Consider the following 23596-nt stretch of genomic DNA (forward strand, 5'->3'; position numbering starts at 1 on the left):
AACCGATATCGATAAGGGAATGACACTCTACTCATCTGCATTTAATTTTATTGTATCTACCAGTAAAGGCGTTTTTTCTTCTCAAAAAATCGGAAAAGAATATCATTCGAGTATCAAATGTATGCTCTCGGGTTCAAAGCACGGTCCGTCACGCGGTCCGCTTTCTCTTTCTCATACCTCACAACCCGTGTGGCTGCTGCTGAAGAATCCTTGTACACATTTCCTCAGTATCTAAAACAGTTAAAGACGACTGTCACCAAGATGGCGGCAGAGCGCAAGAAAGGGAATGTACTCTACTTTCACTCTGAGTGAGAGAAATTGGTTCCGTGGAACTTGTAGCGAAAGTGTTGGGTTGGAGGTTGACCTCGTGGTCACAAGTGGGTCACTAACCTGGATCGGTGTAAGGCGAGCCTACGGGGAAAGCCGGGGCCCAGATAGGAAAGGGGTGACGTCACCTCCCGAGGGTTGGGGGAGGAGAAAGTGAAAGCGGACACCCAGACGGGCGGTGCTTTGACCCCGAGGCAGTCTGTTCCTCCCGCGGGTAAAATGGGATGGATTCTACATTACCTGCGTGCGCGTTCTATTCCGAGAAGTTGAAACAAATGCGAAATGAGACGCACCTTCAGCGGAATTTCAATGTACATACCATCCAATTTTACGTCAAAGAATGTCGAACAATCATTTATTGCAGCCTTCGACTGAAGACCATACGTCTGACTGACCATGTGACGAATTTATGACGCACTTCAGCCATTAAATGCTTTTAAATTACCTTATTGACGATATGTTTGCCTTAAATTTTATGTCTGTTTGCCGTACATCTCTATGAAATATTTATGTAGTTTTTACGTAAATTTTATGCAGTTACATAAGAAGCTTAAGAATTTTGAGGAGCAATGAAGATGAATTCACTCACTAAATCAATCCATCCACACCTTTTCTGTGATATCTTGCAAATCCACTAAATAATTATCCTTTACGTGATTTCTTCCTCATTTTTACGCAATTGTCTGCTATAATGGATTCGTTTTCTTTTCTCTTTGTTTACGTAGCTGTCCGCTTTGGACGGGTCCCCAAGCGAGAGAAGGCCCGTATCCTTGCCGCCATGCACCAGAGCTGTCAAAGTCGGTCAGCAGAGCGAGCTGCCGTTGCGGAACAGCTGAACGGCGTGGGAGCGAACCCAGCGGACGCTTTAGCGGGCGGTCAGTCCGCGGAAGGCGTCAGCGTGCAAGCCGTGGTCCAACCCCAACATGGCGCTGGTGCGCAACAGGCCCAACAGTTGCAACAACCTCACCAACAGGTAAAAATCTTTTCAAATAATTTAAAATTTCAATAAATATCGTATTTGTGTGCTATAAAATCAAGTTTAGATAAATATTTCTCAACTGCCTTTTTTATTGAGTTTATATACACGCTTTAGTATACTCTGACTATAGCAAACATTGTCTTTAAATTCGGGATGATAAATGATATTATGACGTAAAAATGATATAATTTTCATGTGAACTTTGATTCGTACTCCATTAATATTCAGTTGATTCAATTCTCTGATGACATTTCGGGAGTTATTTACACCATTCCGTGTTATTTTTCACCACTATTCGCGACTCTTTGTGAATTTATTTAAATGCGGTGAAATGTATGTTGTTTCGACGTTAAATTTATATAACGTTTGTATAAACTTCAGTGTAAATCTAAGGGTGATTTCCCCGTGTCTTCTAACAGGCGCAAGAAGTGGTGAAGGAAGAGTCACAGCAGGAGGGGCCCTCGCAGTGGGGCCCACAAGACGAGGCCGAGGCGGACCTCGAGGCCTCCAGGCTTGCCCAGACTGTTCTCAGGGCCCACAGTGATACGTGCCACTTCGCGCACTTGAGGCCCAAGGAAGGTGCCTGTCCCAGAGCTGGAGGAGGACCTGTCTACTCGGTTCCTGGCCGAAACGGACCAATTTTGGTGAGTGTATACGATGCTCTTCTGTTTTCCAGTCGATCTTCTGTTAACTTTTTATACAGGGCAACCTTCATTTGATCTTCAAAATTCCCAAATATCTCGGAAGATAAAGACCGAAATGGAATTTTTATCATATTTCCATTTTCTGATCACAACTTTTAGTGTTGCAGTCGTGAATACAGCCTGATTCGTTCCTTCCTCCATTCTATATTGAAAACGTTTCCGATAAATATTACTGTTTAGGCAGTGGGCACCTTAATTTGGCCCGCTAAATTTCCAAATATCTCGGATAATACAAACTAATAGGGAATTTTTATCAATATTCCGTTTTTGAACACAAATTCTAGGATAGGAGACGTGTATCCAGCCTGATTCATTCTTTTTATCTATTCTGCATCGTAAAATTTCACGAAAATTCACACTTTATAGGTAGTATGTTCCTTGCGAATTCCACGATGATCCGGAAAAAAATGTTCTACGGGTCATTTTTATGGTTTCAGATTAAAAATATAGGTTAATGTAATTACGAAGAGGTACTTTCTTTTTCTTGTGTTGATTGGAAGCGATGGTGTAAAGATGCAACATAAAAATTACGCGATTCTCAAATATTCGTGCTCCAGATTTCACGTGCGTGCGTCTGTAACGATTTTGTTATCTTTCGTAGAGGAAAAAATTGAAAAATATATTTACGTTCTCACATTTGTACATGTTTCCTTCCCCGAAATCTGCGCACGCCGACCGCCCTTCGCTTTTTTTCCGTCGCCACGCGACAAGATAACGCGCTTTTTTTCTGCGGTGCGGAGAGAAGGGGGTTGACAATTGAAGGTCGCGCGCGTTGCGCAACCACAGCGGGAAGAATATACCTACACGCGCTCGTCTCGAAATATTCGCGCGTCATTTGTCACCAAGCCGAAGGTTAAACACTCATCTCGGTGCAGGAAGCAATTTTCGCTCAGTTAACGACGTTACCTTTCCTGGGTAAATTCGTCGAGAAAAGGATAGACTTCTCAGTAGTTCAACACGCTAGCGATAAAAGTATATAATTTTTATACATTTCCCATGATATTAGTAACGTGTAAACCTTAAATCATTCGGATTTCTACAAACAGTTGCTAGGAAACGAGATTATGTTTTCGTAACGATAAATTCCAGCCTTATCTTCTCTAAAATTATCGGTATCGTTTTCAACCTATTAATTTTCGCGTTTTCCGAGTCATCTAACATTTGAATTGCGTCGAGTAGTAAGTTTTAAGGCTTGTATATGCGATTTCATTTAAAAATCGTGCCTATATTCTCTTAATGTTTGCCCATTTTTATTCTTAACGCTATAACTCGCCTTCTTTGCGGCTAAAATATGGATATTTTGAAATAAATTTGTTGTATTTCGACCTTTTTAATTGCGCTATTTTGTGCGTTCCATGTCTCAGTGGCTATCCTTGCAATGGATGTTTAAACGTTAGGATCCCGTGTGGTGAAATGAGTTCAAAGACGGATATAGAGCGATTATGTGTTACTTTTGCGGGAGTGTAGCCTCAACATCAGCGAGGATATAGATTCTCTGAGAGCTTCCGACTTGCAAAGTTCAAGGTTAACGCTCTGGGTTCAGGGCATTTGAAATTCAATACTCGCTTCGTCCCTCTTCTATTGTCGCTTAGTCCGCGTCCAATCTTCTCTACCTCAACCAACAGGAGCACATCCATTGTTGTATATGGTGAAATATCCATGTGCGCCATGGCAGTATATGTTAATGACAATAAATATGACGCAACCCCTTCTAAAATACTTGAATACGGATTTTATGTGCTCAGAAATTACCTTTAATTTACATCTGTCTGATATGCATCCCTTACATAATTCATATGTATGTTATACGTAACTTTCTTGCCAAAACATGCGAAAATTCTCAGATACCAGCTTCAATATGTGCTTCATCGAGTGGAGATGTGCGAAATTATAATTAATGTACCGTATGTTCCCATGAAATTTCAGATTAGTTAATTTCAATATGTATAAATATTGAATTCCCTATATTCTGCGTGCTCATATTTTACCTATTAACCTTAATGGATTTCGTAAATTGTGGAGGAAATGATGTTTTTAGGAACAAATACATTCCATTTTAGCCTACTCGTGGTGCTAGGGCGTGCTTAGTGTATGTGCTGATTGATTTATTCAGTGCGAGAAAGAATTACAGGGAGAAAGGTGCCGATATTCGGCTGCGTGTTACACTTGTTCTTCTTATTAACTTGTCCTTCACATCTCTGCCCTGCCATTCCATCTCCCGTTCCCCTCCCCCTTATCTCCCCTGCTTTCCTCCTCCCCTCACCCCTCCCAATTTCTCTTCCTCAGTTCCCCTCTTCTCCGCTCAGAACCGTTGGCAGCGCTGGTCGTTCAAGGTCAGAGCGAAGTGTGACGCACTTGCCCCCCCACCCCCCCTCCCCGAGGAGGGGGCGTAACCATGGTAACCCGCCAACAACATGGCCGACCCACGGTACGGATCCGGAAAATCAACGCGATCTTCTTCCTTTTTTTTATTTATACATATGTATACGTGTAGCCTCTTTTTATTGAGAAGGGAGTCCAGTAACCTCGTGCCGTACTGGTTTTCACTGCCTATACACTTGAGTTTATCCACGTTAGCCAGCTATTTTGTCTTTAAAATACGTTCACCGCATCCTGTACCATGTTAAACTGATTTCCACGGCCGAAAGGTGTTAATTTTGTTCTTACTAGCCTATTATTTTGGCTGAACATGAAACGTTCCGTTCTGCAGCTGTAACATAGGGTGTTGCCCAGTTAGCGAGATAAATGTAGCATCTGTAAGGAAATACAGGTTTTCTAATCATCCAATACTCCTGAACTGTTTAGGAAAACGATTTTTTTGCCACCTAATCATCACACATTCAACATATTGGCTTCTCTACTTTGAAAGGTTAAAAATATTCATGTTTAGCATCCTTAGCAAAAATATATACGGTTTTATTTTATCCTTGGATGCTCAAGTTAATGTAAGGAACACCATTTTTCCTCACTCATTTGCTTTGCTGATTAGTTGGGGGGCTTTATTTGATGCAGAATAAATTCAATCGTAAATATCTTTATCTTTTCTCTGCCAAACCTTTCTGTTTACGGCAATCGTCTATTTTTGCATACTTAGAATACCACTTCCCCTACAACTCACTGTCTGCATTACCATTTAACCTCACGGCATCATAAATATACATTCCATTTCGTTTTTCGATCAAGATGATGTAAAACCTCAGTCAATTTCAATCCTGTTCTCATAGCCGTCCTTTTGATTTCCCGCAGTTTATGAGAAGGAAATTGAAATTTTGAGAAGAGTTTAGAGGAAGAGGCTAAACGGATCTCGTGCTTCGTTTGTTTTTTTTTTGTTCGCCAAGCCGCTTCGTGTGCGACCTTGAACTGCATCTGCGAATGCGCCGTGTATGTACGTCATTACTTCTATTAAACTTCTCTGTACTCAATACTCTGTACAGTTCAGGTGTCTACTATATTTTTTTGAGTGGAATAAACATGCTTGTTATTATTTGAGCAGGATACTCTTTAAAATAAGCATCAATTCAACTCCCACAATTTCTAATTGTAATTCTGCTGCAATCCATTCCTATTGCTGTTAATACCACAATCGATTTCGATTATATTCGACTCATCGTTCGTAACGAGGAATGTTTTTAATCGATTCGTTTGCGTTATTGTTCTGATCAATTTTATTTGTAAACAGAATATTATTTTCGTAATATGGCGTTTGCTATGAGCCATTCGCATTACATAATTTTTTCCTCCATTACTCCGTATCGGGAAGTCGTATCGAGATCATTATCGATCGACTATCGCTCTATAAACTCGAGATTAGTGCGCTCTGGTGTGATATCGATTCGGAAAATAAAACTTTTCTGCGATAGGATGTGAAAGAAGATTTTCCGCTTTCAATTAGGTGCTTTTTAAAAAAAGGGGAATTACCCTAGCTTTATCATTTATTATTTTTCCTCCACTCCCCCATTTTTATTATATTTATTTTGGCGTTCAGGGTCATAGAGTTTCAAGTCGGAGGAGAAGGGACCCGCCATATTTCTTTTTATACTCGTATATACCCTGGCGGAATTATCTCAAAAGTTCTCTCCCTCGTCTGCTCTAACCTTGACCTCTCGCGCGCCCTCACGCCAAATGCATTTACGGAGCGGGGAAACGGTGGTGGCGGGTGGGGGGTACTAAAAAAAATGAAAAAAAGAAGAATCGGGGGAAGCGCACTCCGTGTGTTCGTGTGTGTGCGGTTCCCCTCACGGGCGCTCAGGGCGCTGCCTCCACCCTTCCCCGCCCTCTATCCGCAAACTTCAGCCCCGTGCCGCGGGGCGTCGCCACCGTCGCGGGACCTTGAACCGAATACTTCGAAGTACCCCCTTGTCGTTTTTTTTCTCATTTTTAGATTATATTTTTTTATCCTTCCATTTTCTCCATTATTTGCACGATTCAGGGTACGCCAAACACTTGTACCGGTTACTCCGGGTGGAGACGGAGGAGAAAAAGGGTACATTTTCGACCTATTTCGTGTTGTACCCTGCGTGATATTTAATAAAAAATAAGGATACATGGCGCGATGAATATTATATAATGTTGATAGGTTAGCGAAATCCGCAACTAATTTTTTGATATATTTACTATGTCCATTTTTGAGTACGTTTGAGCCATGAATATGTTTTGAAACAGAAAATATGTCCTAAAATCGACGTATTACTCAACTATCAGTCCGTAAAGTGCGTGCGGGTGTATTGTATACGCTATAGTTGAAGTTCCACGTGTGGCGTCAATAAAAAATATTGATAAATGTATCAAATTCAGACAGAATTGTCGTCTACTGCGGAATAACAATAATATCCTGGCATAACGAACATAGATTATCATTGCATTGTTTGATTATTACGAATGGCGCAACAATACCCGAGTTTCAGCATGCATTCATCTTCATTGTTGCTCATTTCAAATTGTTTCAGTGGTCATCCATTTGGAAAAAAAAACTCTGGTGATTGATCCGTATAATGAGTTAAGTAGGGCGTAGTGTCTCTACGATTCGATTTTTTCGAGTTTTATTTTTCGATGTCGATATATACCCGTCCCTGTTATGCGAAACCCTGGCTAGTTTCACCGAGCTGCCGCCTCGTCAGGGTGGAGGCGCTGCTGTGCGGCGACCTTGGCCCAGTATAGGGGAATGGTTCGCGCAAACTGGGATGAAAAGAGAAAAAATTGAAAGATCGAGAGAAAAAAAACAACTGACAGACGGATGAGCGTGTTCAGTCGCTCCAGTACGATCTCGGCGCCCGTTTCCTTGGTAACGTTTAGCTCCAGTCTTCCCTCGTCCGCGTTGGAGGTATGATCAACTTATATCCGTGTTTAAACTTTTTTTTAGGATCGTGACTCTGTTCGACTCTTTTAAGTTTGCAGCATACTTAATCGAAATAATATTAAATTTTTATCAGCGGAGAAGAGACTTTGGCTGAATTTTGCTCGCACTGATTTCAATCCAATAGTTTTCGCCGTTTTATTGCGAATAATATCGCCCTTGGAACGTTTGCAAAGTATTTTTACTAGATTTTTTTCGGATTTTATGGATTAAATTGTGTTTTTTCGTTATCGTATAAGGTTTTAGATTAACCACGAAGAAGTTCGGGAATGAATTGTCTTTAGGAACGAATTAACATTGCTTTGTGGCTTTACTTTGGTTTTTTTTTAACCGTGAAATGTATTATTTTTTAAAGTAGAATTAATGATGGCACATGATACACTTTTCTCTGTACTCAATGGTTTTACCTGATGATTTCGACTCAGAATAGCTTGAATTTATTTTTTATTTATTTTAACCCAATGTGTTTTTTTTGTGTCCTCCTTACAGGCCTGTCCACTGAATCCTAGGCGTCCATTGGTCGCTGGACTGACCCCTGACCCCAACGGTCGAGGTGAGGACACGCTGCTTCAAGACTTCTCTCAGAGGTTTTCCCCTGCCATCCGAGGCGTTGTGGAGTTCGCCAAGAGAATCCCTGGCTTCGCATTGCTATCCCAGTCGGACCAGGTCACGTTACTCAAGGCTGGAGTGTTTGAGGTCCTTCTGTTGAGACTGGCATGCCTATTCGATGCTCAGGTAAGCTTGCTTTAACATATCAATTGTGACACTTTATAAACTAGCCTTTACATTACTCGATGGAGTATGTTGAAAAAGAGATGAGTTGGAATTTTCGTGACCGTAACAGTATTTTTCTCATGCATTGCTCATAGTTTGTTCTTTGTCAGCTGTGTTCGAGAACGCATTGCATAAAAATGATGCAATTTTAATGTAATTTCGAGGATATCTATGGCTTAGAAATCCCAACTCTTCTCACCACAAGTTTTTGTGGAGTACCTTTTTTCATGACCGTAATGGTATTTTTCTCATGCATTGCTACAGTTTGTTCTTTGTAAGCTGTGCTCGCGAACGCATTGCGTAAAAATGATGCAATTTTAATGTAATTTCAAGGATATCTATGGCTTAGAAATCCCAACTCTTCTCACCACAAGTTATTGTGGAGTACTTTTGAACAGGCAATTTCATTGGTTTTTTTGAAATTCCTTTAATGAATTTGTATGACCTTTTGTCTCGACAGACGAACACGATGACTTGCTTGAATGGCGAACTCCTGCGTCGCGAGTCCATTGTGAGTCATCAGCAGATGTCCGGGTCTTCTTCTTCTTCGTCCACTTCACCCTCATCATCACCTTCGCGGTCCCCGTCGACGCATGCGTCCAACGCACGTTTTCTTGTGGACTCCATGTTTGAGTTTGCCGCAAGGCTGAACTCCCTGCAGCTGTCGGACGCTGAGCTGGCGCTGTTCTCTGCTGTAGTCATCATTGCCCCAGGTGAGTCGATATACCCATAGTCCTCTTCAACAAAGCCCGCTAATAGCATGACAAGCCTTCCCAAAATTTGAACTTAAGGTATCCTAAGTAATCTTTGAGGGAATACTTCCCATATTTTTTTGGTGCATACATCCAGTTTCCATCATTTATATTTAGTGCATGTGGTCAAAATTCATTTAAGTATCAGGGTAGACATCATTTTGAGGAAAGATGTCTTGTATAGACCCAGTGGATTCACTTTCACTTCCCGTAATTGTATTTTTATCACCACTGAATATGCGGTTGTCTTAAAATACACGCTCTTAAATACACTGGAAAATAATTCTGAGAGCTGACAAATAATTGTTTTGTATTTTCCCTACCCTGCGTTTTAAAGGTGTTATTTCACTCTCGTGATGTTCACCTGTCGCTAAATCGATATGTTTGTTGCTCTTTTGCGTCTCGCAGACCGTCCAGGGCTCCGTCACACGGATCTCATCTCGAGGATACATTCTCGCCTCACGACATCGCTGTCCCTGTTGCTGAATTCGCGCAGCGGAAACTCCGCGGCCGCCCTGATGGCGACCCTGCAATCTTACATCCCCGACCTACGCACGCTCAACACACTGCATTCAGAGAAGCTGCTGGCGTTCAAGATGACGGAACAGCAGCAGCAACAGAACCAAGAGGGTGATGCGAGCGCCAACGGACACCGACACCACGGCGAAGTGTCGCAGGGCAGGTCTCAGGAGCAGTCTTGTGGGAAGCAGTATGCTGTGCTCAATTCGCGGCACTCAATGCCGGATCATCCGGCGATGCCTTGCGGTCGCCAACAGCAACAAGGATGCCCCAGGGCGCAAGGAATGCACATCAGTCAACAGGTATTTATAAAACTTAGCTCCTTCGCCGGTTTCTCTTCAAATCGCTTTGCTATACTTCTCTCGCCTCAATTTTTTAAATAGTTTTCACATTTGTTCAACTAGAAGTTTTTCAGTCGATAAATGCCATCATCTTTTTGTTTAGTCAACTGTTAATTACAAAGATGATAATGATACTCATGATATCACTACAGGAAATTTTTATAATGAAGGAAACAGATTTCAATCTTTGGCTCTCAATAAATTAAAAAATTAAATACTTCTTCTTTCCAAAATTGAAATGCATGAACCTTTGCTGATTGCCTCTTGTCTTTGCCATCAGGTCGTGATGACTCAGTGCCCAAGGCAGCAGATGCACTCTCAATCCCACGTGATTGTCGAGGACTCGCTCCCGATGGAGACGTCTCCGACCGCTCAACAGTGGAAGGAGGAAGAGGAGGTTCAGGAGGTCATCGAAGAGGAGGAGGACGACCAGACGGACAAGTGGCAGGGCCACGAACATGCCGCCGTCCACCATCCGGCAGCCATGCGCGTCGGCCCCGTCGTCTCCGGCCTGAAGTCCCCCCTCGGCTCCGTCTCCAGCTCCGAGTCGGTCTGCTCGGGAGAAGTCGCTTCCCTGAGCGAGTTCCGCACGGCCACCTCCTCGGTGTCCGCTTCGGCACCGCTCTTGGCCGCTTCCCTCTCCGGCGGGCCGATGAACGGCGCCGGTAACGGCACGATGCCGCCCGGTTTCCCCAAACGGAGACGTCACCGCGACCGCTCAGAGTCCAACTCTGAGGAGGACACCTCTTGCGGCGTTCAGGGCGTTCCGAGCAACGGCGGCACCCACAACGGCATCCAGCTGACACAAATGTCCGCGCACCGTGCGACGTACTTCCGCAAGCTGGACAGCCCGAGCGATTCGGGCATTGAGAGTGGCACGGAGAGGCTTGAGAAGTCTTCGACGTCCACGTCGGTTTGCTCCAGTCCCAGGTCGTCCTTGGAGGACAAGGAAGACTTGCTACAGCAGCAGCACAAGGCGGTGCAGCCGCAGAGGAGCCGATGCCCACACTTGGAGAGGCCCACGGCGGTTGAGGACATGCCGGTCCTCAAGAGGGTGCTCCAGGCCCCTCCCTTGTACGACACGAACTCTCTCATGGATGAGGCGTACAAGCCGCACAAGAAGTTCCGTGCCCTGCGCAAGGATTGCGCGGAAGCCGAACCGATGGCCACCTCGCCATCTGGTGCATCGGAGCTGCCTGCCAGGGTGGTCAGGTTGGACCAAGCCGGTGCGCAAAGGTCGTACACAAGCCTCGACCGGACTGCTTCCCCGCCCATTGTGGTACTCTCGCCACCCGCCAACCCATCCCAATCCGCGTCCCCGCACAGTATAATCTCCACCTTGAACATCCACCTGCCGCAGATCACAATCCACGCACAGCCCATGCGCATTGTGTCCCCCCCCGAGCAGCAGCAAGCCACCATCCACCCTGTCCAACGCAACCTTCCCAGCCCCGTGAACCCTTCGAGGGTTAGTCCCCAGCAGTCTGGCAGCAGCAACCCGCCCCTATTGCTCCAGAAAGCCTTGTTGCAGCCACCCGCGAACCAGCGCAGCATGCAGACGCAGCAGCACCAGGCCCTGTTGTCTGCCCTGTCGGGCGAGAGCTCTCCCAGGACATCGCCCGTCGCACCCCTGACTGCGAGCCTGTTGTCGGCACCGACACTGAACTCCAGTCTTTCCAGCACGCACTCCACTCTTGCGCGCTCTCTGATGGAAGGGCCCAAGATGACGGCGGAGCAAATGAAGCGCCAGGACATCATCCACAGCTACATCATGCGCGAGGGAAGCGAGGAGCCCGCGTACCGTTGCGCGAAACCTCAGTACCGATCGGCGAAGGCCTCCCCGGAACCTGTGCAGACGCAGCAGGGTTCTCCAGATGACGGTTACCGTTCCGCAAAGGTGAACTACGGCGGTGCCGGACGGGGCCCACAGCAGGGCAAGGACCAAACTCCAGGCGTCCTGGTGTTCAATGGTTCGTATCTCTCTTCTTGGAGTGGTGAGAAGTCGCCATGCGGGCAACAAGCCCAGCCGCAGCAGGTTGTGGAGAGTGTCCAGTCAGTAGCCTACTCGCCAGTGCCGTCTCCAAACAAACCTGAACCCAAGCAGGGGGGCCAACCACTGAACCTCTCCAAGAAAACCCCTCCGCCCAGTCCGGCCACTACGCCAGTGATTGCCGCGTCGGTCCTGGAGGCATAATGCGTGACACAAGGACAGTATTTGCGGACCAAATTTTTGTGCCAGACCTCTTCCGAGGGGTCCTGGCCGCTGAAAACCCCACCGTCTGTCGCATTACCTGTGGTTAATGTGGCCCAAACTTCACCCCTCCACGTGCTGTAAGTTCCATCGAGCTTCCCTCATCTCAAAACGGGACAACTCGAGGGATCCTCGAGTCGTCGGAGTTTGAGGGGCTTCCTGCTCTGATGGAAATTTGAGTGGGGGAATCCAGGTTTCCGAGCCGCCCAGGTATCTGAGCAGCAATGACCTCCTGGGGTTTGGTTCTCCCCGAGTCGTATTTTCTCGTCGAAGGAAGTCGCAGCGTGCATTAATGCTACCGTGTAGCGCCAGTGATGCCTGCTTCAGACTCGGAGAGCGTCGCAAAACAAAAGTTGATGCCAAAGTATTTTAAAAAAAAAAAAGGGAACTCTTCTCCATCACGAGAACTGTTTGGGAGTCCGATGTGTTGAGTTTTTAGTTTCATCTCGTCACAGATAAAGGTGTGAACTTTGCGGACAGCTTTAGCAGGAGTGATTTTGCTCTGGTTTCTCAAGAGTGCAAGGGGCTGTCTTAGTCGTGCCATTGTCGAAGCGCATATATATATGTACGTTTCTTCAAGCATGTGCCATCGTCTCTAAAGCTGTAGCGTCTCGTTTGACACAAGCCGTTCCTCTCAAAGACATCTCCGACTGGGACCTTGAGGTTTTGATCCTCTTTTGAACGGCCGAGGAACGTTTCAGACGCGATACTCTTCTGTGATTTTTTTTCTAATGAAAGCAAAAAAACATCGGACGTGGAAGAAAATAATCCGTTTCCTGGAAATGCTTTTTTTTCCACCGAAAGGAAGGCAGTGTTCCTATGTCCAATCATGTTCATTTTTCATCGCTCGATCGTCCCGTGTGAAAAAGGCACGTTAAGACTTCAGTGAAGTGGACACTGTCTGGTCGACGTCATTGTGTCTTTTTTTTTTTTTTTGAAAGGGGCGGAGAGCAGAAGAAACGAGAAATCATTTTTGCATTTTTTTATCAAGGCTGTGTGATATCATCTTTGAAAACATTGTCATGTCTTCATAATGTGTGTACATGTCTAAATATTCGTATATTACGTGTGTGTAAGCAAACTGAACTGATATTGGAGTGACGACGTCGTTTTCGTCGGAATCGGGGAGGGATGGGTTTGTACGATGGTGAGGGAGGACTTTGTTTTGACGGAAGCATATCCCTTCAATCGTGCCCCCGTGTGAACAAGCAAATGGGACGCAAAAGTGATCAGTTGCGCTGCATCCCGTGCGTTCCTGCTCATGCGCACTTGTACCGGAACCGTTTGCCGAGATGTCAAACCCTGACTTTGGCACTGGAACCGGCTTGCTGCAGGAGTTCAGCCTGTGTGTGTTTCCACGCAAGGGATACCACAGGAAAGGAGGAGCATCCCCCCCTCGTAAGACTGGACGAGACGCAAAAACGTTGCGTTGCGCTCCCTCTGTACAATTGCTTCCTCTTGTGGAGGGTTGACTTCCTTTTTTTTTTTTTGTGTTTTTGCACGTACACAATTCAATTTTTTTGCGTTCCAATTTTGAGGAACGCGGAATTCTTGTAAATAATTATATGTATGAAAAAAGAGGAATATCTTGATCTCAGTAACGTATTCTCGATATACGAAAACTTCAATGTTTTTAATTTTTAAGGCGAGAAAAGAGTAAAAGTGTTTTTATTTCATTCTTGACAGAAAGTTTGTTGTTAGTCATTTTCTCTCTTCATTCATCAAATTTGTTTTTAAGTTTCCTAGTTTTCTCATTGGCTCATGGGTGAATTATGGTGTAGGAGGTATATCAATTTTTTTTTGTTTTTGAGACTTGAATCAGTGAAGCAATCAATGTGAATGTTCAAGTTCGAAGGGTGCAAACCTTCTCGGGTTTCTTTCAAAATTCAAACAGCGAATTATCCAAAAACTATTCTTATTTTAGTCTTGAGCTCTTAGTTGTCCAGGCAATGGAATTATTTGTCGAAGTCTGAATTTTATTTTAGTTCGAATGTGTACATCCAGCTGTCTTGTCGGCATTGATGCATGAGATATTCTAAGATGAATTTCTTCGATGAGAAGAACTTCATCCGATACTCTCCAAAATTTATTCTTCCTTTTTGCCTGAGAGCTAAGAACTCATGCCTATTGGTTTTCAGCTTAAAAATTGTGAAGACTTGGACTCATTCCAGACTTGTGGCCACCCTGTGAATTTCTTCTGCCCTGAATGGGCCTGATATGAAACTTTTTGGATGACCGTGGGACAATCTTTGATTCTTCCGCGTCCTCCAAAGAGTTTGGGGAAAAAAATTTCTTCTGAGCCACAAGTCTGTCGAGAGATTATGTATGCAAGTTTTCTCGCACAGATGTAATACGATACGTTCGGTGAGGGTTCACGCTTTTCCCTGAGAATTCTTTTCTCTTGTTTCGGAAGGAGGTTGGGCTTGTATTTGACCAAATTTTTCGATGGTTCTCTTAAATTCGGAAGTGAAAGAATAGATTCTCCCAGTTAATTTTGCATAATTTTTTTTAATATCTACAAAATTTAATGAAAAATTTAATTTTTCGATTGATTTACATGGAAACATGTTCTGTTTAACTTGGAATTGAATGGTTAATACTTTATAGGTTTCGAAAGCGGGAAGAATCGGGCAGAGAATTGTAGTTGAAGTTCCAGCTTGCGTTGTGTTATGAAATAAGTATCCGTGACAATGTTGTTTTTTTGGTTGACGTGTATAGTTGTGTGTATATTGGTTTCGTTAAGTCAGGGGCACGTAACTGCAATGGAAGCAAGGCATTTGGTTTGCAGACGTAAAATGCAAAGAGGAATACAGAAATAGCTTTAAACTCGATGTAATGTTTCAGTTTCAATTTTTTATTATTTCCTCATCTAATGGGAGTGTAGATTGAATTGTTTTTTTTAAAATAAGGTTTATTTAAATTAATAATATGGGACCTAGTGCAATTGTTCTTTTCTCGTCGAAGATGGGAGAAGTTAGAATTTGATTATTGCCACGTTTTTTTTTGTCCACCGTAAGAGAAACTTTCCAATTTCAAAAGACTTAGCTGTTTCACAAAATAAAATATATTTGCGACCGGTTTCGATACAGCGTATCATCATCTGGCCTATGAAACGGCCAACTCTTATTTTGTGAAACAGCTAAGTCTTTTCTTAACCTTTGTGCATCATGAAGGAGTTTCACCATGTTACGCCAAACACCATCGCATTTCCAATTTCAATCCGGTTATCGTCAAGAAATAGCTGCTCGAGTTTGTGCGTGTAAACAGATGCTTGACGGTCTGCTACTATATGAAGTTGAATTATTTTCGTGGAGGTTATGAGGGAGGAATGTAGTCAGCCATGTTAGAATAGGTTTTTAATTGTGTCTCTCTGTCAGAATGGTATCCAAAAAAGTAATATTAAACGATTTTTACGAACATAATAGCAAGCAAGCATTCTGGATTTTTAGGTAGCTGATGAAGATGAGTAATGTAATTATCACTTTAATAACAAAAGGAAAGATTTAATATGCATACATCTATAATTGTATATCAATTCAATGAAAAAGCGACGACATATTTGAGTGTAAAAACATATTTTCCCACCTTTATATAATGAAAGTGACTGTGTAAAAAAACCAACTCTTTCAAGTATGTACTGCAAGTTGTAAGATTTTTTTAGGTCCGGTTCTGTGTCTGATACTTCTGTGTGTGGTCTTCTTGAATTGATTGGAAATTTGAAGGGTCGGCACGAAAAATCGATAAGGTCATAATCCCCCGTTTCCGTGGATTCACTCGCAACTTTTGTTCCACGTAATGAGCTCATTCTTGAAAACTGTTTCTGTAAGCATTTTCACGACTCCTCGCAGTTTTTTTTAATTGTATCGTAGCTGCAAACCTACCATAGCTGTCTTTGCGTCTCCGTAGGTGTTGTTTTGATTCGTCCGTTGTTGGAATCGTGGAAAAAAAGTCAGCGGTGATTTGTTGATTTAAGTGCAATAATAATATATAGTTGATTTTTCTGTAGTTTCATCGGCAGATTTTCTGAAATGCTTTCAGCCGTTATCATGTTTTTGCTTTAGAGAAATCTGGACTTTTTCCTCGACGACTTTGTTTCAATCGGTCGTCTTTGCGACGAGATAGGTGAAAATTTAATTAGTAGCAATCTGCTATCTTCATGTAGCATTTTAATCAAAAGTGGTCCATTACGTTTCCTTTTGTTTTCTGACAAATCAAAAGCCCCTGTATCATACATCTGAGCGGCTGAATCGTGCGTTATGAATAGGCAGTGTCAGATCAAAAATGTCAAGGCTAGTAGTGTGCTAGCAAAGTTTGTTTGGGATGAGGGACGTCGTGTAATGTATTATTAGCTATAATCAATGGTTAGCAGAACAGAATGTGTTTTTGTGTGTGATGAAAAATAAATATATAAATATATATATATATGATATAAATAATTATAAAGCAATGATGTGTAAAAATGTGTATAAATATATATTGAAAAAGAATATAAAAAAAAAATTGAAACGATAAGCAGGAGAACCTGTCACAAGAGGTTTTTTTTTTAATTAGCAAAAAAAATCTTGCAAAATAATGATACATGCTCTTTTTTTTTGCGAGATATGTGATGTAGGATTTTTATATCGATCGTGGAGAGATAGTGAGTGTGGTATTGATATGTAGGGGTAGCAGTTTGATCAGTGAGTCTGTACGGCCCTTTATGAGCTCTCTGGAGATTAGAGCTTGAAGTCTGAAATTAAAAAAAAAAGAAAAAAACCTTCAGATTTTTTCTTTTTCGCGGGATAGGGGCAAAATTTTGAAGAAGTATCGGTCTTGAAAAAGTTAGGGAGTCGGAATGGGAAAGGAATAAGGATCATATTGTGCGAACGAAATTATATTGAAATCTTTTACAGAAATATATATGTGTAATTCATGTCAGCCATATCTTAAAAAGATGAAGAGAGAAAATTGTGAATCCTTTTTTTTTTGTTCAATATTTTTTTTTTCAAGGGATAATTTTGAAAATGTGTGATTTTTTAAAAAGTAAATACGCATGCCGTTTTTAGCTGTGTAACTCTGTAGTTTTTTTAACGGGAGATGCTTGTTCGCCACTTGAAAGTGATGAACGGATTAAGTCGGGGGACAGGAAAAAAAAAGAGAATGCGTGTTCGATTGTTTTCGAATACCTCTCTCGATTCGTAAAGACTAGCGTGATTTTTCCATTTCTTTGTGTGTACGTCTGTATTGTATAAAAAAACAAAGGCTACATAATTTGAGTCAAAAGGGATATTTTCTCTTTAGACTACATATATGTATGCCGGTGTGAATGTCAAAAGTATGTATACGTGGGATAAATTCGTCACCATCCTTTTTTTTACGTCAAAACTGTGTAAACATACGTTTATTCTGCTCGAAATGTGGAGAATATGTGTGTGTCCAAGTAAGAAACAATCTGTTTTTTAATGCCATCTGGATGTCTGTCAAATTTTCAATCCTTTCCTGAAAAACCAAGTGAACATTTTCACTTTTTTTTATAGAAAAAAAAAACTTAAAATTTTTAAATGTGACTAAGAAAACCAAAATGAGATGTCAACCTCCTCGTTTAAAATGAGTCTTGAAGGAGGTGTTTGAGAGGGAAAAGTCTTCGTCGCTTGAGATGAGGATGGAAAAAACATTCATAGAAGAGTTTAATAATATTTATTACGTGTGTATTGTGTATAAAAAAACAAGAAAGCGACAATTGCAAAAAGATTCATTTTTAAAATGATCTTTTTTCTATGTTCCAACTCCTCTAATTATGTTCTCACTTCAGCTTTTGCAAGAAGAAAACTTGCAACGATATCTTGTGTACGTGTTTTTCTGTTTCATTATTATTTTAATTATTATGATGTGTTATGAGTGCCCCAGTACGTATTATATATATATATAAAGAATGAAATGTAATATTATATATATATGATCAGTACTTTTGAGTGTATGTATGTAAGTGTGTGAAAACAGTTCATATTCACATATGCATATATATATAAATATATATATATATTGAAAGTTTTTTTATATCATCGAAAAAATCACAATAAACAAATTTCTGTCTGGTGATAAATAATATATCCTGTCTTGTTATTTGCTACTGGTCTCTATGGAGATATCAACAATTTACCCATTTCCTATACCTAATGTTGGTCATAAGTATTATGCTAACTTATACATTCAGTAGTGGCATGGTACGCCATAGCATGTTGGAACGCCGTTCCGGCACTGGTTAAGAAAAGACAAAATAGTATCAATTTTGGTGCCTCAAAATTTCCATTATATACATTCTTAACCAAAAAAAAAAGTTTTTAATAATAAAATGGAAATAATGACTTGAAAAGAAACTGTAATATTTCACTTGTAAAAAAGTTAAGGAAATTGAGTAGCAGCACTGCTAATTTTGCCGTTACCATGACAACATTCCTGTTGGGTGCTTAGAAAAATCTGGATTAAATGAAATGGTAAGTATTTCAAGAAAAAAGAATGCTAAAAATTCATAGAAGAAAATTAGGCATGGTGGAGGAACGTGAGAAAAATTGCAGATATGATTTTGGTTGGTCGGAAGAATGACAAGATGATTTCACAAAAGAGTAGTGAGAGGTGGGTACACTATGGTAATGGTGGATTCCTTCGTAAAATATTAAAATTACTCACAGTAATCTTGAAGAAGTTAATCTCCTGTAGAGATTTAAATTAGACATACTTAAATTTTTAAAGAAAATGGCACGCTGACAGCACAAATGCCAATTTATGCACCCAGATAACGGTGGATTCCTAAACATAATATTAAAATAACCTGAAGTAATCTTAAAGAAGTTATAATCTCCTGGAGGCATTTAAATTACACATTTCATTTTATTCTTTAAAGAAAATTATAGGAGAACTGAGTATGAAGAGCTGCGTCAAACCATTCTTAGGATTGTTGACCATTGACGATGATTGATTGACAGCAGCAGAGAAGTCAAAGAGTGGAAGCATTCGAAATGTGGTGCTACCGAAGAATGATGAAGATAAAATGGATTGACCGTGTGAGTAACCATGAAGTGCTAAGGAGAGTGGGAGAAAAGAGAAGCTTCCTAAAAACATTAAGCAGAAGAAGGGACAACTTAGTTGGCCACATTTTGAGGCACGATGGTCTGATGAAGACAATCGTTGAAGGACATGTGGAAGGGAAAAAGGGCAAGGGACGGCCCCGAATGAGTTATATCGGACAGGTTATAAAGGATGTAAAAGAGAATAAATATGTAGCTATGAAGAGATTAGCGGATAGGAGAGAGAAATGGAGAGCTGAGTCAAACCAATCTTAGGATTGTTGACCATTGACGATGATTGATTTCTTCAGGAAAGAGAAAATTACGCTATTTGGGAGCATTTTACTGAAAATTTTTACTGCCATTATAAATGGGTATCTCATGATTATGTATTTACTAGAGGAATTTAAGTATACCGGGACTAGCCACGGACTTATATATTTTTCGCACATATTTACTAGAGGTTCAATATTGAGAATTTTTTTCAGGATGGCTTCCGAAACTGTTGTCAACCATAAACGACAGACGCGGCTGGAGAACCCGAAAATTAGCAGTCATCGACATTAGTTTTAAATAATTTCTGTATTTTTCTGAGGCAATGTGGGGAGGTTCTAACCCCTCCATACTTACCCCACTGATCAGGAGTTCATTTTCAAAATAGTTTATAACAAAAGCAGCCCATCTATATGATTCATCATAGCAACATGTGTCCTCTTGTACAATTAATAAAAGTTATGTGAACAAAAAAACATTAAAAAATACATTCAGAATACAATCATATAGGAAATTATCATTAAACAAAACTTGTCATCAAATTAAATTTGTAGAAAAAAGAAAGTGAATACGCACTTAATATAATCAACCGCGGAACACTTGTTTAGGAAAATTATGCGCATAATTTTCTCAAGAGAAATTCAACAATGTGTTACATAAAAGTTATCGCTCTGCAACTAAAACTTTTTAAACACATCAGAAACATGTAAAAAAAACCTTCAGGGTTGAATATGTAATTCGCAAAAAAAGTATCAAGGAGTATAGACAGTGCATGCAATGATGTTCCTATTTTTCGTCATCCAACCCATCGTGTGATGGTATGTGGAAAACTTGATACTTGATCAGGTTTTCCCGCAACCGTGAAAACTGGGAATAGGGTAGTTTCCTTCATCAAAGAAAACGACAGGCATCGATTGCAATTCGTTACCCACCATTAGTGTATTCATAATATACAAATAATTTTGTTTTAGAAATTCCAGTTTAGACCAATGGCAATGGTGAATTTTATCCTCATTTGAAAAAGGCCAGATTGGCGCTCATGCGATGCCACTCCACGTGACGTCACAGGCAGTGGCGCAGCGAGGGGGGGTGGGTTTGGGGGATAAAACCCCCCCCCCCCAGAGCTCAGAGAAATTTTTTAGTTTAATCCATTTTACTTAATTATATTGATATTACTTATAGACTAGCGTAAGGATTAATTACATATCCCTCAGAAAGCCGTAAAACTCACCATTTTGAACCATTTACAGTAAAACCTCTTTACATCGTAATGGAGGGGACCAAAATTTGGGCAATTTGATGTATGGATGTTCACTACAGAGAGGTTTTAGTGATAGGCACCATCTTTTTCATATCCTTTGGAAATGAAAGACACTACTGTCTTTTAAACCATTATATTTGAGTGTTTAAACACATGCATTCATCAGTGAACATATATTTATTATTTAATAATTACAGAAAGCGAGCGCTATCGCATGATTTTTACCATGATTCGAGAGAAAATGATGTGATTTTAAAGCGTACAATACGTATTCGTTAGTACGTTTTCAGTTATTGTTCGTTATTCATAATGAATTGATGCATCATAACGTTTGATTGGGTAAAGTTATATTCTAGACATTAGCTTTTTAACCATGTTTAAACCAAAGGCATTACGCCCTAATAGGCACATATTTCCAATGTCAACACAAATTTCCAATTTTTCCAATATATTTCCAATCTTAAATACCCCGGTACACAACGTGTTAAGATGATTGGGATAGTGGGATACCTTTTTTCTTATTTACTGTTAGGTATGCTCTCACATTGAACAAAATGGCCACAACTAATGGTTAATGTGAAAATTACAGCATATTAAAGGTGTATAAGAAAAAAAAAGAGTGAAACATTTATCGCTGAAAATGTCATTCCATGTACGTATTCGCTGCTGCATTAATGATCTCTTGTTATCTCAGTACGATTTGCGGAGGTAGTTAGGCCGTCTCGGGGGTATCTCCTTGGTATGATAAGTGGAGGTTTTACTATATAAAGAGGAACACTAGAAAGAGGTTTGCCTATAAATTTACATGTAAATCTGACGGGACCGTAGGGGTGGCATGAAGTATGGAGGTTTATGATGTAAAGAGGTTCACTACATGGATGTTTCACTGTATATAGAATATGTATTTAAAAATAATTGCTAAAAAAACGCAGTGCTTAGGAGTGAAATTGCAGGAGATATATAAACAAATCCTCCCGAAAAGAAAACAGATAAGATGCTTCGAAGTGGAGTTGAATCTTCCTCTTCTGAGCTGCCTCTGTCATTTGATCCCCTGCATCTAGTAAAACTGGTCATATTGATCCCTTCAAAAAAGAGAACAGAAATAAATGCAGGTTAGATTCAGGGAATATGTAGCAATCATGACCAGAAACACAATTACAAAGGATATTCCAATTAAAGACAACCACACAGAAACTACTCGCATGAAATAGGAATGGCAAATACCCAATGGATTTACTGTATATTATAATTCCACAATTTACTAATCTCGCACCTACCACTTATCCTGGTAGGTATACCAAACCCCGACACACACCGGTATTAGTTGCACTTAAACCTCCCCCACCCTTAATTCCTGGCTGCGTCCCTGGTCACAGGGACCTAGTTTCTATACGAATAGTCAGGAGTTTGACATAGTCTGAGATTACCAATGCATGCATGAGGCGCAGAGCACAGGGAAACATCTCTTGACCCATTAGTGCATAAAGTTATTTTTGTCGAATATTCATTAAAAAAGTAATTATTCTGGTTAATAAGGTTCATTTAAACTTATATCTGCCATTTTTAAAATTTTACTATCAATAGTTTAGATAATACAGCCCGTCCGATATATCGGACACCATGCACAGGGAGCAGTTGTGTGGGTTACTGCAGTGCTTTCCAACGGACATTTCGCTAAAATTATTTAATAAATGAGAAAAATAATCATGACAGTGATTTGCTATTAAAAGACAGTAACTAAACAACATTACACTTAGAAACAGAATTTATTTTGACAATTTTACACGATATTCGCAGAAACATTTTGGATGAAACCTAACGTTGCATTTACTACAAATGAGTTTTGCTTTCCCTTTGCACTCTACGCTACGTCTTCGGGCAACAATAAATAGTGGCCAGAGGCTTATACCCAGTGAGAAATGGGTGGTGGAATCCACGTGGAACCCACGTGGAGAATTAACGTGGATACCACGTGTTTTTGGTCGTGGAATCAACGTGGAACCCACGTGGAAATTTGGTGGAAAAATTAAAACAGCAGTAGGTGCTGTCCTAAAACCATTAAAACCTCAACCACTCTATATCTAAACCTTCTATATATGTGTCTACGATTTTTCATGTGCTCTCATGGCTGCCTTTCCACGAATTATATAAAAATAGAATGTGCGATACATTTTCACATAACTATAGCGTGGTTTCAGGATGATAAATGACGCAATGTCACCAGAGAGTTAAGTTCCACAAATTAGAAATTCTGTTTAACATTTTATGATAATCACCACAAATCCACTTGAAATCAACGTGGATTCCACGTGGGTCCAACCACTCAATATCCACCACCACCAAATATCCACCACTCAACGTGGATTCCACGTGGATTCCACCATCCATTTCTCACTGGGATAATGCCTTTTTTTATATTTTCCTCCTTTGATTTATTATTATTTTTCACAAATGTTCCTATTCTTGCCCTATTTTGAAAGCTCTTGTTTTTATACCATCCGCAAGAGGATAGGACTTTTCTTTAATAGGACTTAGTAAAAATACATTCATTCATGCGTCGCCCGAGGTAGTGAAAATATTTTTAAGTAAATTGTAATAATTCTTGAAAATAATAATAAATTAACTAAACTCGCTGATTTATTAATCAAATTAATAGATTAATAAACTTATGTTGCATTATAAACATTCTTTAGTCTTCTTTCTATCATTTTGTTTATGCCCATATACAAGAGAGTTCGCCTAATTGGGGCAGCCGCTTAATTGGGGCAAAGTGCACAAGACCCGATATGTCCCAATTAACCGGGATCTACTGTATTGTTTTTTTTCTCTCTTGAGCATCGTTTTGTAGCACCGGCGGAAAAATTTTCACAGTTTGTTGCTGCAGTGACGACACAATAATCTTTGCTCCTGACAAGTAGAGCATTATTGCAAATTTTAAAGCAATAGGCATCTCTTTGTCCCTTCTTTATCATCATCTATGTCTTGAGAGGATAATTTTCTAATATATTCTCCTGTATTC

General features: G+C 40.8%; 1 protein-coding gene across 3 annotated transcripts in view; it reads left to right on the forward strand.

Annotated features, from left to right (window-relative positions):
- Window positions 1-14278, forward strand: part of LOC124172933 (ecdysone-inducible protein E75) — a 149061-nt gene extending 134783 nt beyond the window's left edge. For all 3 annotated transcript variants that reach the window (XM_046552455.1, XM_046552454.1, XM_046552456.1), the window contains 6 exons: window positions 1053-1300; window positions 1726-1950; window positions 7853-8098; window positions 8598-8850; window positions 9298-9710; window positions 10030-14278. In XM_046552455.1, coding sequence (XP_046408411.1) covers window positions 1053-1300; window positions 1726-1950; window positions 7853-8098; window positions 8598-8850; window positions 9298-9710; window positions 10030-11943 — 3299 coding nt within the window. In that variant the 3' untranslated portion in view covers window positions 11944-14278. The remainder of the gene's footprint in view (window positions 1-1052; window positions 1301-1725; window positions 1951-7852; window positions 8099-8597; window positions 8851-9297; window positions 9711-10029) is intronic.
- The last annotated feature ends 9318 nt before the right edge of the window (window positions 14279-23596 follow it).

This window comes from Ischnura elegans (assembly GCF_921293095.1).
Source record: "Ischnura elegans chromosome 13 unlocalized genomic scaffold, ioIscEleg1.1 SUPER_13_unloc_3, whole genome shotgun sequence".
Classification (NCBI taxonomy): Eukaryota; Metazoa; Arthropoda; class Insecta; order Odonata; family Coenagrionidae; genus Ischnura; species Ischnura elegans.